This window comes from Plectropomus leopardus, chromosome 2 (genome assembly GCF_008729295.1).
Source record: "Plectropomus leopardus isolate mb chromosome 2, YSFRI_Pleo_2.0, whole genome shotgun sequence".
Classification (NCBI taxonomy): domain Eukaryota; kingdom Metazoa; phylum Chordata; class Actinopteri; order Perciformes; family Serranidae; genus Plectropomus; species Plectropomus leopardus.
This window is the reverse complement of record NC_056464.1, coordinates 32,775,531-32,789,697: the sequence shown is the minus strand read 5'-3', so window position 1 is coordinate 32,789,697 and position 14,167 is coordinate 32,775,531. Positions and strand designations below refer to the sequence as shown.

Sequence of the window (14,167 nt, the reverse complement as noted above, 5' to 3'; positions counted from 1 at the left end):
CACATACGGAGAACAAAAGAGATTCAGACTAGAGTCTGGATTTTCAAATGCTTCTATTTACATCTTGGGGCTGTGCAGCCAGTGAAGAAATGTGCAAAAATGCAAACGTTTCAGTCCATGTCGGACTTTTCTCAGCACACAGCCCCAAGATGTATATATTTTGTCCTTTTTGTGTGAGTCCTTCATTGTTGGCTGCACCACAACTTTTAAAAATATATCTATCCGACTCATTTTTCCCCGAAATATTATAGAGAAAAGAGTCCTGGTTTCAGGTCTCCCCAGTAATTAAACTAAAAATGCCATTTTACTGATAAAAACATTTACCATGTCAGATACAACCTACTGCTCTTACCTCTCTCACTGTGTATTATACTGTATTATACAGTATAATATACATCTTTAATTTAACTCCATTCTACTGTCACATATTTTGTTTTCACTATGTTAGCTGCTGAAACACCTAATTTCCCCGGCTCACTATCCATCTTCTCTCCACTGCGCCTCCAACTCGCTGGCACTGCTGCTCACATTTTTTCCACCTCGCTTTCACTCTTGTAATCTGATCCTAAGTCAGCCTAATCAAGTTACACACTCAGAGCTTATGCATTTCTCTGGTGATCAGCGCTGAACACGGGTCTTTTCGGATCCACTCTGTTATTACACATAATGATAAACAGACCTCGGACCCGCGGTAATACAACGGCATGCAACCCGGACCAGATGATCGTAATACAAACTGGATGTGAAAACTTATGGGGCCCGGGTCAGGTCTTGGGTCCCAGGGTCTGGGTAGATGCCAGGTTGCATTGATCACCTGTAAACTGTTGTTTTGTCATAACAGATATTTCTCTTTATCCAAAAAAACAAGCACAGACCAAGTATTAATGATAAGAAGACATAGATGGCTATAACATGCAAGACTCCATCCTCTCTTTTCAACCTGTAGAATATGTCACGTCTTTTGATGTCGTCACGGTTCACACTTCATGTCAAATAAAACCTGCAATTTTTTTCCAGCTGGGAACCTACTTTTCAGGCTCTGACCCAATTTATTTCTAGTCCAAATGCTCAAACAGTTTAAATGAGGTGAGAATTGGAACAGTACCCATACCATGTTGGTTTAGAAGGTGTTTACAAGTCTCCAACTTCATCCAAACCAGAAGCATGATGTCCTAAAAGGTCAGGTGGATCTATTTCAGCATTGCTAAGTGTGGTTACATCCAAAGGCTGGACTTTTTATGCGTCCGCGCTGGCGATAGCCGAGGCCGGAGGCATTATGTTTTCGGACTGTCTGTCAGTCCAGCACATTATCGTGAACGCAATATGTCAACAATGCCTCGAGGAAATTTCTTCAAATTCTGCACAAACATCCACTTGGACTCATCGATGAGCTGATTAGATTTCTGCGGTCACAGGCTAAAGGTCAAGGTCACTGTGACCCTCATCAGTCTCATTCTTGGTAAGGAAATATCAACAACATCTTTAGGGATTTTCTTCAATTTGGCACAAACATTTGAGTTGCCTCAAAGACGTACTGATTAGATTTAGTGGTCAAAGGTCAAGGTCAAGCTGAGCTTGCATCTATCTCATTTTTATGAATGCAATATCTAAAGGTAGCCTTGAAGGAGTTTCCTTAAATTTGGCACAAATGCACACTTGGACCCGAGGATGAACTGATTAGAATCTGGTGGTCAAAGGTCAAGGTGACCTAATTGAACAAGTTTTTGGCCATATCTCAAGAACCTTCAGTGCCTATCTTGAAATTTTGCTGTTGGTACACATCATCTGTGCTGCCGGGGGCAAGATGTGAAGCATTCACGTTTTCACAGATATGGATGAAAACTGTAAGTGCAACTTGAGTGGACTTGCATTAATCCAACAAGATTAATATACAATGTAACTGAATGACTGATGCTAATTCACATACTGAGCCGCGATGCATTTTAGACCGAAGGTCAAGTCTTTTGATCTGATTTGGATTCAACACAATGCATTCCTGCTCAGGTCAGTACCACGAAACAAATCAACTCAGATGTGCAGCGAGAGCTTCACATTTGATTCTTGGCCGGGCAGCAGAAAGCAGAAGATCCATAGCTCTCCCCTTGTAAAGGTCACGCTGCCTAAAGGCTGCGTCCCAACTTTGTTAGTTTAGAAGAGCTCCAGTCCGCAACAATTCATGGATTATTCCAATTGCGTCAGATATGGACTCAGAACCTCAGCCCCTCCCGTGCCACAAAATCATTTTGCTAATGGGATGCACCGAACGGGTTCTGAACCGTTGGAAAAAAAGAGGGAAAGTTATTTCATAGGGAGCAGCAGATAATCCATTTTGCCAACACAGACCTGAGAGAGCACCCACTTATGCTATCAGGAGCACCGGAGACACTCTAATCCATAATCCACTCTTCATTTGTGATTGCTTACATCAGGAAATTGCTTGCATCATACGTCCAGACCTTGAATAATAACAAAGTATAAAATAACCGCGCTCAGGCTGCAGCTACAGCCGGGTTTTGTATGCAGGGGTGGTGCTGGCCGTGCGACAGCAGCGACACTCACAGCAGCTAATGGAGAGCTTATGCTTTGCCAGACATTCACGCATGGAAGTGGCAGCAGCAGGAGAGTGTATGGCTGTCTGTCACTTTCACTACGTCTTTCTGCTTGTGTGTGTGTGTGTGTGTGTGTGTGTGTGTGTGTGTGTGTGTGTGAGAGAGAAAAACGGCAGCACAAGCCTACACTGTGTGCTCACAGTGTAATTACTACTGCAGGAGTCCATAAGTCGCCATGCTTTGTGAGAACATCCTCTATTAAATGTGTAAAAGAAGAGTTAAATAAGAATAGAGCTGCAAAAATGCTTCTCAAATAGTTGTGGCTTTATTTCTGACATCTGACAAAAAAAAGAAAATCAGAAATTCCTCATGTGGGCAGAACCACAATGCTGCATGTTGCAAATTTGTGTCAGCAGCAAGAAGTTTGGGGAAAAAAAAGAAAGCGTTGTTTTCCTCTGGGAGATTCAACAGCCGTGATGAGGCTTCCATATTGCAAAATAGACAACATGATGAAATGGGCTTTGGTCTCTCCTCATCAGAACTGCTTATTATTTCATCAGACTGTTTTGGTTGCACGCCTTCGTTGACCTTATTTCCAGTCCGTAGCACACTTTTTTTTTTTACTGTTGTCACACTAAGTGTGGGAATTTTAATCTGTGGAATGACATTTACATAAAACCAGTGTTTAAAATCAGAAGTCCTCTACACAGTATAATTTGAACATGTGCAGGTCAAACAAAGTAACATCAAGTTCTACTTAAGCTAGTTCTCTTTGGATTGTGTGTTATAAGGTGGATTTTGAACACACATAGTTAATAGTAGCCTTCCTAGTTGGTCCTCTGCATCACATATACAAAGTACATCCTATCTCTTTTATACGGTGGCAGACAGGGACAACCGCGCTGCAAACAGACAAAACAAAAGCAAAATAAGAAAATATCTTCATCAATCTGAAAACATGCGCAGCATTTGGAGAACATGCTGCAAATTCCACAACACAACACATTACGAAATCGCACTGCAAATCCCTCAGCACAACAGAGGTGTTTCCAGAGGACACTTAATAGTGATACACACAGCTGACTTATGTTACTGGCTAATTTATAATCCATCCAATCTATACGTCAGTGGTGTTTGAAAATGAATGAAAATATACATTGTTGTTTTTTCTACTGCAGTCAAGCCAGTCTCCACTCCAAAAAAGACAGTCTATGTAGCCCTCCCGCGCTCCATTACAGCAAATCACATTCATTCAACAAATCAGTCTGTCAGTCTGTTAAGCAGAAATGATTAAAACAATCCATAAACAAATAAATACACGAATGAATTAATGACTAAATAAATACACAAGTACAAATTATAGAAAATATTAAAAGAAATAGAAAAGATAAATTAATAAATATCAGAAAATCCATAATATAAGAGAATACATTATAATAACAATACAACATAATAAATACTGCCTGAAAACCACAGACAAAAATAGGAGTGTGTTGATCACTGTTGTCACTATAGACCAGACCAATCTGGTCTGAGAACAATGATGAACACAAAGTCCTGTTTTTTTCTGTAGTTTTCAGAATCAACCGTACTTTTCCGTATATAACTGTACTTATTGCAGATTTTAAGATTGCAGACTGTGTGGAATGTGATAACTCTATTTTTCTGCACAATAACATTTGAGAGGCACGGAGTCCTTCATATCGCAGACACCCAGCAGCCCAAAACCCCGAAATCTACGCTCGTGCAACACATGCTGTTGAAATTATCTGTAAAGACAGAATAGGGCAGTTTTTTTCTCTCTTGTTGAAATCCTTTATACCCATTTGTTTTTCTGTTTTTATTAACGTACATGACTGTATTTTTTTCTTACTCCACATGTTCACCTCCCTGTCATTACACCCTTTTAGGTGGCTCAGGTCCCTGTGGAGGCGTGTGAGCAGTACGGTACATGTGCTGAGTGTCTGAGCTCTGGTGACCCCCACTGTGGCTGGTGTGTCCTCTACAACATGTGAGTCTGTCTGCTTTATCTTCTCACATACACACATCACAGCCGAAGGATTAAAACCATAACGTTACTGTTGACCAAACAGCTCTTGGAAAGCTATAAATAAGGCCAAGCACATGGTCATGTGGTCTGTGCAGTTTAATATAACAGAGATATTGTGCTCCCTGGAGTTCACCATTATCAACAGCTGTCGGGCCAAAACAGTAAACCAGGAAGTGGTTGTTGGACAGCGTGATCCCTCTTAAATAGCACTATTGAGGACAGCAGAAACTGCATGACCACCAGATTTTATTGTCTGTCCGCACGGGAGGACGACTGGTGTTAATGGCAGAGGGAGGGATTAGCCTGTCAGTCGCAGCGGGTGCACAAACTGCACCTCTACATATCCGGGGAACATTCTGGACCTGACGGAGCAAGCTTATCTCCTCCATCTTAATTATCTGACCCCCAGGTTAGCTTGCATAATACCTCGATATGGAGCAAAGGGGATTCGGGAGATTAAAAACGTTGTGTTTCTGAACCAGCCGCCGTGTTTGAAGCTGACCTCAGATGGGGATTTACCCCTGCCTCATCGCATGACGTCTGCATTTCAGCCGGCAATATCTTGATGATGATCAGCGTTATTTAAATTGCGGCTCTCAGAGTTATCAAATTGGCGGTGAAGTGAGAGGAAAAAATTATGTTTTGTCTTAATCCAAATTACCTCATTAAACAATTGTCCCCCCCCTCCCCGAGTGCTGACTTTGTCCGCAAGTCCCATTACTCTGTTTATTTAAATTAATGCCTTGCACTTATCGGTGAATAGATAGGCTGCTTTTCCCTTAAGTAACCCAAAATGAATCATGATCCCTCACATCACAGAATGAAACCACTTATTTTTTCTGTCTGTTAAAGGGATATTTCACTGATTTTCTTCAGGCTGTACTTGCACATTTTTGTATAGAGTACAGATGACGTCAACCAACCCAAACGTTTCCCTCGTCAAAAAGCCTGTGGGATTTTTCCTTTGAATTTTGGATCACTGCAGAATATAAGCTCTTTGGTAAACAAATGTTTAAGATACTTACATGTTTTGTTCCACAAAATAATCCCCACAACACCACTTTCAGGATGTCTGAAGCCTAAATGTAATTGCCAGAAGTAAAAAGTTAATGCTAGGCTATAAGCAACTACACTGCAGTCGCACTGCCACCGCTACCAGGCTGTAAAGCCGTTTTCAGCATGTTTAGACATGATGACTTTCTGTAGTCCCATTTAGCCATTTGTTATCAACCATCTTCACTGAGATACTTAAAAGCTCAAAGTTTGTGACTTTATGCCATAGAACAAAATATCTCAAAGTAACTTCAGCTTCTGTTAACCTCAGTTATTTCAAGCTTCTAACCAAAAACCCATTCAAAATACCCACTGACTTTGGGACAAGGGAACCAGAGGTGCTAAAATGATTTCCAAGTTTTAAGACTCATTGCTGAGAAACTCGCAACCCGTGCCACTAACTGCACAGACAAGGATCAGAAGAGTAACCTGCCCTCCTACTCTCAAAAACGGACTGAAATTTGATCAAACGGTAGAACGAGGTTGTGCTGACTGACTACAAATCATTTTTTAAATATTGAAAGGCCCTGTTTAGCTGTAATAGTGAGAGTTATGAACAGAAAGTGGAAGCCATACTGCTTCCTGGACAATGAAAACGAAAGTCAAAAACAGTGATCAAACAGTAAAAATAAGCAGCATTGTTCAAATACACACCAAAGGTTCCACTTAGACCAGTTCCAGGGTTTTATTAAGAAAACCTGCATGGAGGCGGGACCCTGTTCATTCCTGTGAGAGCTGCTCAGAAGCACATGAAGCAAAAAACGCTCTATTATTTCCACAATATGAAAATATACAGATCTTCTGCACTACAAGGCCCACAGAGCATACGCTCTAATGACTTCTGACGGCTGAGCGACTGACTATTTAATGTTGCAGCTCTTTCAGACTTTCTAAATGCTGTCCAACTGAATAGATTAAGTCTTGAGGTTTCAAAGCTCCCAAAATATCATCCACTGATTTATAGACGTCTCTTTCAAAATGTTAGTCAATGGAAAAAATCTCTCTGGGCCCCATACTATCATGTGATGAGTCCCGGTGATGTAATACCACTTTTGGCCACTATATAAAATTTGCTTGAAAGCCTGGCGCACTTCCTGGGGGCTTGACCAGTACACATCGCGTCACCCACCAGCAGTCCAGTAAGGCATGATGCAATCTGGTACTTGGAGGTTTTCTACCTCTTGAGCAAAAGTGTCCTATTTCTATAGTCATGTGGCACCAATTTGTAAAGTATTTGCATCTGTCTACTGCAGAGATGGCCTAGTTTTATGTATTAATATCAGTGAAATTCTTCATTAAATCCTGATTTGAGTTGTTTTTTTTCTGGCCTCTGAATGACTCTCTGAGTGTCATGTAGACCTCTTTTAGGATCTCACTTTCCCACCCCGGCACGGTGCACCAAAGCGCCTCTCTGACAGAGTGTGTGTGTGTGTGTGTGTGTGTGTGTGGGGGGGGGTATGGGACATGCACAAAGCCTTACGGAAAAGGGAACAAATGGCTCCATCAGACAAAACGCTGTGAATAAAAGAGGCAAAATAAAAGGCAATGAAAGACAGTCTAGGATGAAAGGTGTCCTTTTTTTTCGGAGGCACTTCAGTTGATGAGCGGTCACAAGGTGACTGTCTGTGCTCCTGTGGCTCTGGTTCGCCTCAAGGAGCCGAGCCAGCAACAGCTGTCACTGCGTTTCCATTCCGCCTTTATATTGTGTTGTAATTACAGCAGAGGCCTCGGTGCGTTTTGAGCTCTCTCAGGAGGTGCCACCCCCTCAGCAGCATCTGAGAGTGTATTAAGCATTATCTCCCCTCGCTGTGCGCATTACTCATTGAAAAGAAAGAGGCGATGGTGTTCGGCCAAAATACTCTCTGAGTTTGCCACTGCGATTTAACTCTGCAGCTGAGAGACTCTTGTTCTTTTAAATTCCTGTTGCTATCTGGGCCTGCAGAGACTGAACTCCTATAATGCTGCTTTCAAAGAAATCTGTATCAATACAGTCACATTAAAAAATATCTCAATAACAAATCCCCATTTCTCAAACTACACAAATTTCTCAGTTTTAAAAATCCCCTCTACCCCTTGCCATAACTTTAAATGTACTTTTACTTTACTCTTCTCTTTTACAAGATTATTCTAAGGTCGCACCACGCTGCCGACCCTTTCACTTCTTACTTTTAATTGCCTGTTGGGATCTGGGAGCTGAAGCTTAATGCTGCTGTTGAGCTCAGTGTAATGTGCTCTGCAGAAAAGCAAAGTACAAATGTAAAAGAAGGCATCTGAAGCGCTGAAAGCGATGTGCAAGAGATGACCATGATCAAAAACAATCTAAGCAAGGACAATGATATAATGTAGATAAGTGAAAAAAAATGCATTTAAAAGCTTTAGAAATTGTTTTAATTTATTATCTGTGATATGTCCATATTTTATAATGTTATTCAGGGAGCACTTATGGATGACTGTAGATGTCAGCTCAGCTTTGATTCAGACATGACTTTCAATATTTGCTTTATTTTTTTGCTCTTTATCTACAAATTTAACTGACTGTCTGCAGCCATGGTGATAAGCTTATATTTCGGAGCTTTAATGTTCACTATCTTGGTTTGGTATCAGCATGCTAACATTTTTTAATAAGCACTTAGTGTAAAATACAGCTGAGGTTGATGGGAATGCCATTAGTTTTGCAGGTATTAGTCCTTAACCAACAACTTGGGCAAGGTGAAATTTTGAGTTAATGATGTTGCTAGATGAAAAGTCAAAAGGTGTCGAAACTCCAGAAACACTTTCAGTATAAAGAACGACTTTATTGCAAGACTAATGCGCTTCAGCTTGTGGCCTTCATCAGGATGACCTGGGTGAGAGCTAATGGTTAGAGAAAACTTACTTTTATTTAAATTTAAAAAAAGAGTTTTTAAAAAGGAACTTCTCAAAAAAGTCTTTGGCAGTAAAAGGTTTTGTAACATCTTCATTTAAAATATAATCTTTCTCAATGTGCAAAGGGTCTTTTTACATGTCTTGAACCTTAAACACAAATGTACAAGCGGTGCTACAGTTTCAACTCTCTTCAACACTGTTGTTTTACTTTCCTTCTCCATGCTGATTGGAAGTAGGTGAAGTTGTACCAGACACCCTTATCCTGATAGATAATTAGTCACCAACGATTAAAAATGAATCCTAAGACTGCTCCAAATTTCATGGCAATCCATCCAACAGTTGTTGAGGGGGACTCCCTAAAAACTTGATTTTTGGTATTGGTTCTGTCAGCCCATGCTCTGAGTGCACAGTGATAAGTTTTCTACTAAATTGCGTGCATGTTTGTAAGAAAGCAGAAGAAAAATGCTAAATTCTTCAGGTTTGATAGAAATGAGAAGTTAGACTCAGTGGCAAAGTGTGAGCTAGTTTTGTTCCTAATGCTTGGAAATTTAGGCATACCAGACTGAATAATACACACAGCAAGTTTGAAGGCATGTAGAGTATTCAGAATTTCCTACGATTTGAAGATTTGGTCTCACACTTATAATAGTCTGCCTTGTACGCCTATTTGGACATCTGCTGATGCCAGATACTGACATCAGAATTCAAGCGCCACATCAAAGTAAAGTTTTTTTTGGTTTTTGGACATAATCTTGTCCGTTTAAATGTCAACATATTTTAGCACTATAAAGTTTTACGTATTTTCCAGTATTATTTTATGAAGGTCAATTTGAGAATGTATCAGCAATCATGTTAAAAACATTTGAAAATCTAAAAGGAAGTCCAGTCATGGCTGCATATGCAAATCTAAGTGTATTTTTATAAATCAATGATCACGAAAACAACCGTTTGAAATTAGTGTGGTTGTGTTGTCTTGTAAAGATTTAATCTTCGCGTTAAAGACATATATCAGGTTAATAAATAACTTTTTAGGTTACAGTTTTGCAACCTTATCCAAAAAGTGATGAGACAACCCATTTGCAAGTTGATGTGAACGCGCATCAGGCACACAACACTTTGTGTGATGCAGGACATGAAACACTGTGCCAAAAAGAGGTTTTTAGTCCTAGTTGTTGAGACATTTCGATCAACAATTTGTACCTCATGGGGCCACCGAAAGGAAAGCAAGTGATTAACAGTCAGTTGATTCCTTCTCTGGGCACCACGAATGTCTGCTGAAACTTTCATGGCATTACATGCAGTAGTTGTTGAGATATTTCAGTCTGGACCAATGTGGTGGACTGATGGACCAATGTTGCCTTATAGAGCCAGCATGACCAAACATTTGAGTGTTTGCTGCTTTTAATTCATCACTAAACTTGCTGCAATGTTTTATTCATTTTTAATTATATGTCCTTATTGCTCCACAGGTGCTCGAGGAGGGATCGTTGTCTGAGGGCAGAGGAGACCTTCCGTTTCGCCACTGACATTGAACGCTGCGTTAAGGTTATCGCTCACCCGGACAGCATTGCTGTGTCAGCACATAGTGTCCCTGTGAGTCTGCTTATCATTCCACCAATCACAGCTCTGTCACTCCACTCACAATGTTTATGAGCAATCACTGAGAGTAGCCTTGTACAGCCGCGTGTACAGTACGTATAAGCCCGGGAGAGAAGATTAGTTTTGTGAGAGGTGAAGAGAGGAGAGAGAGAAGGGTGATTCTCCCTGTAGGACACCCACTCTATTTATTTGGTTTAAACACATGCACTGTGGGATGGGAGACAAATGTGCAAAATAACTAGGTGGGAGTTGTTTTTGAGGCAGCGAGATACTGAGTCTGCATCTCTGATTCATCTGCCAAAAGGTTGATTACATTTCCGAAAAGCTTAATTCAACTGTTTTTGCACAGTAGCCAAGAGCACTGAGGAGCGAAGTACAGTAGGAGCTGAGGATTATCTTAAGGGAATAGTTCGACATTTTGGAAAATACACTTATTGCTTTCTTGCCGAGGGTTAGATGATTAATACCACTCTCAAATCTGTTTCTTAAATATGCTGCTGGAGCCAGCAGCCGGTTAGCTTAGCTTTGCATAAAGACACAGGGGAAGCAGCTAACCTGGCTCTGTCCAAACATAACAAACGCTGCCTACCAGCACCTCCTAAGATTACTAATTAACATCTTATGTCTTGTTTGTTTAATCTGTATAAAACCTGAAGTGTAAAAACAACAGATTATGGTTTTAAAGAGGGGTTATGTGCCGGACTCTTTCTTGCCCATGAGCAGTAACTTCCTGTAGCCAATTAGTTGGTTTTACAGTTTGGCCTTTGTATGGATTATTTAACGGGTTAATTAATGAGCTTAAAAGGTGATCATTGACAGATTTTATTTTCTTTAGAAAACCAAAGGCAACAAAATGCAGTTCCTAGTTTTTGAACAAGTAGTACTAAATATGAAAAAGTAACACTTGCGCACTTACTCCAAGCTAAAAAAGTTCAAGAAAAACACAGTTTTGATGCTTGGATCTTCATCAGGTAAAAAGGTTTAAAAAGTGGAAAGAACACCTCTATTTAAACAAAATGCACACCAATAGGCTGACAAGCTCTGTGATGGTAGCTGTGGTTAACCATATAAAACAACGCCATGCCTTTATTGCTACGGCTCAAGATTTCGAAGCCCCATTAAACTGAAAAATGTGCCACTGGACTGCATTTCTGCAACATCCCATTATCACAAAAAGAGACCGTCATTGTTCTGAAGTCCTGTTTTTGTAAAAATACACACTCCATGTAGTTACTTTCAATTTACAAGCAGCATAGGAGCCACTGATCGCAGGTTTTTTTTTTTTTACCAAATCTTCATGGCGTTCCACAGTGGAGATTGTGCCACTGAGTCGGTGCTTTTCACCGACTCGTCCAGTAACTTTTGTGCCACCAAACTGTAGACCACTTTTCAAAACCAAAAAAATGACAAAAGCATATGGATTTTTGCGAGACACTGGCACCACTTCCAGACATAATTGTGCCTCCAATACCGGATGTTTTAAGCCAAAACTTGATCTTTTCCGAACTATAACGTGTGGTTCTGTGCCTAAAGCTCATCACACATTCACCACAGTGTTGCTGACATATGAAACATATCTGCGGTTTATGGAAACATATTTGAACATTTTTCCTAGCATGCTGTTTGACTGCATGGACAGTGTATTTTCTGAAAACAGAACTTTACAGCAATGTGTGTTTATTTTTAAGATGACAGACTGTCGGATTAATTGACTTGAATTTTAGGCTGTTGCAACAATGGGCAGTCCCTGGGGTTTTTTCAATGGCTAACACTGTTTTTTGACAGCTATGCACCCACGTGATACGTGTATAATTATTGCCCTTCAACCTGTTAAGCTAAGCCAACCATCTACTGGCTTCAGCTTCATGTTTAACAGACAGTTTTAAGTGTAGCAAGTAAACTCCATCTGCGAGAAAACAAATATTTTTTCCCCAGAACAAGGAACTATTTCATTTAACTCTGATTAAAGGTTATGTATGTAACTGGGATGAACTCAAGTACTTTTCCTCTGCAGTTACATACAGCACCTTTAATTCTTATTTAATGTAAAGCACTGTCACGGTCCGCACAGTGGTACATGTACCGATGCAGTCAACCATTCTCAAGTTCAGTACGTTAAATCTTCCCCATCTGCTGTTTTTATTCTAGCTGCTGCTGGAGGTGAATAATGTTCCAGACCTTTCTGCTGGAATCACCTGCTCGTTTGGCCAGCAGGCCGAGGTGGAGGGTCATGTCAACGGGAACAGGGTTATGTGTCTGTCCCCGGCTGGGAAGGAGGTCCCTCAGATACCAGAAGGACAAGGTGAGCTCCACCCTCAAGTGTCAAAACAAATAAAAAATACAGCTATATACACTACAGCCAATCAATAGAGCCTGAATAAACAGACTGATAGTGATGCCAATGTCAGGTGAAAAATATCAATATTCTCGACATAAAAAAACACTCTTTTCAGACGGACCACCTGCCATTTTTTGTTTATCCCAGGAGTTTGATAAGTACCAAGGAGCAGCAGAATTTTCTCAGAGCATATGCAGTAATCCTTCAATTGAAGTTTCTGACTGAAGGTTTCCTCACGACAACAGCAATGTGCCCTTGCACAGACGCAGACACCAGGTGGCTCTTTACAGAAGCGTGATAAAAGTATTAGCATTTTTTTTCTCATTCTGACCTCCTCTTTATGCTCATTGTTTTCGTTCTGTCACCCATCCTTTTCGTCTCTCTCTCTCATCGACTCTCTCTTACATATTTAATTCCCTCTCTCCGTCCTTTCACTCATTATGCTCCCTCTCTTTTTCAGACTGGGTCGGCATCGAGCTGCGTCTGAACTCAAAGGAGACGGGTCAAATGGTCGCCAGCACGGAGGTGAAGTTCTACAACTGCAGCACCCATCAAACGTGAGTCTGGCTGCTGCCACTGACGCCTCTCCCTCTCCCAGCCTCGCACACTTTGATTTGTTCAATAGATGGAAGAGCACGGCTTAATTTAGGGCAATGATGTACTGATGCTCACAACTCCACTTAAGATCGGGCTGTTAGATAACCTCGGAGTTCAATTTATCTGTCAGGTTTCATTTAAATCAACATGATGCATTTGCCATGGCCTGTTTGTTTCGACTTTGCTTAAACTGGCAGTTTGTGGGCTTATTGCTTTCAGCTTTAAATACAAATAAATACAGTTCTTTCTGTCAGTTACTTAAAAAGGCCCAAAGATCTTTATTTATTTTGTACTTAAAGCATATATGCTCTTTTTAGGCAACTCCTTATGCATATTTACACCTAAAAACTGCCTTATATACCCACTGTGTTTGTAACTGAGCTGTTTAATAGATCAGCAGTCCCTAAGGACCTTGAATAGATAAGCACTAAGCTCACGCACCCCTTTTTGACTTTACTTTGTCCCGAGTGGCCCCGCCGGAGAATTGCACTGCAAAAACTCAAAATCTTACCAAGTGTATTTGTCTAATTTCTAGTCAAATTATTTAATTGCACTTAATATAAGACACAATCACCTAGAAGGTAAAATTTCAGTAAGATGTTTGGACTTGTTTTTAGACGATACATCTTAAATATCTTAATAAGTTGGAGAATCTTGAAAACATTTTGCTTTGAGTCATGTCTCAGATGAAATAAGCTTTTCTGACATGTCATAAGGTTTTTATGCTACTGCTGTATTTCTTTAAGATGAATGATCTTGTTTAAAAAAAATAGACTCAACTTTACTTTACTAAGAAAAAGCTGCTTTAATGAAAACTGCAGGTCAACATACTTATAATGACTTTTGCTATACATAACAAAAGTACAGTGTGGCTATTTTTTCTTACATTTTAAACAGACCATGTCCATGTGATATGAAATAAAAACAGAGAATAAAAAGCTGTACTTATGGTTTCTTCTCTGTTGCATTCTGTACTGAGACCACACCACATTAGTCCAAAAGTAATAAGTAAAAATAAATACTGGCATCATAGAGTGTGTGCAGGTGCCTCAAAACACTGATTCAGCTCAAATGCCAACACTTGCTACAGACTCAAGAGTGATGCGTGATGATGTC

The 14,167-nt window shown here is 40.3% G+C and overlaps 1 protein-coding gene across 1 annotated transcript in view; it reads left to right on the top strand.

The window, feature by feature from the left end:
* Positions 1 to 14,167, top strand: part of LOC121959677 (plexin-A2-like) — a 128,986-nt gene that overhangs the window by 55,079 nt on the left and 59,740 nt on the right. Inside the window, exons 5-8 of the mRNA XM_042509132.1 lie at positions 4,460 to 4,560; positions 9,987 to 10,110; positions 12,265 to 12,418; positions 12,915 to 13,011. Of these exons, the coding sequence (XP_042365066.1) occupies positions 4,460 to 4,560; positions 9,987 to 10,110; positions 12,265 to 12,418; positions 12,915 to 13,011 (476 nt within the window). The remainder of the gene's footprint in view (positions 1 to 4,459; positions 4,561 to 9,986; positions 10,111 to 12,264; positions 12,419 to 12,914; positions 13,012 to 14,167) is intronic.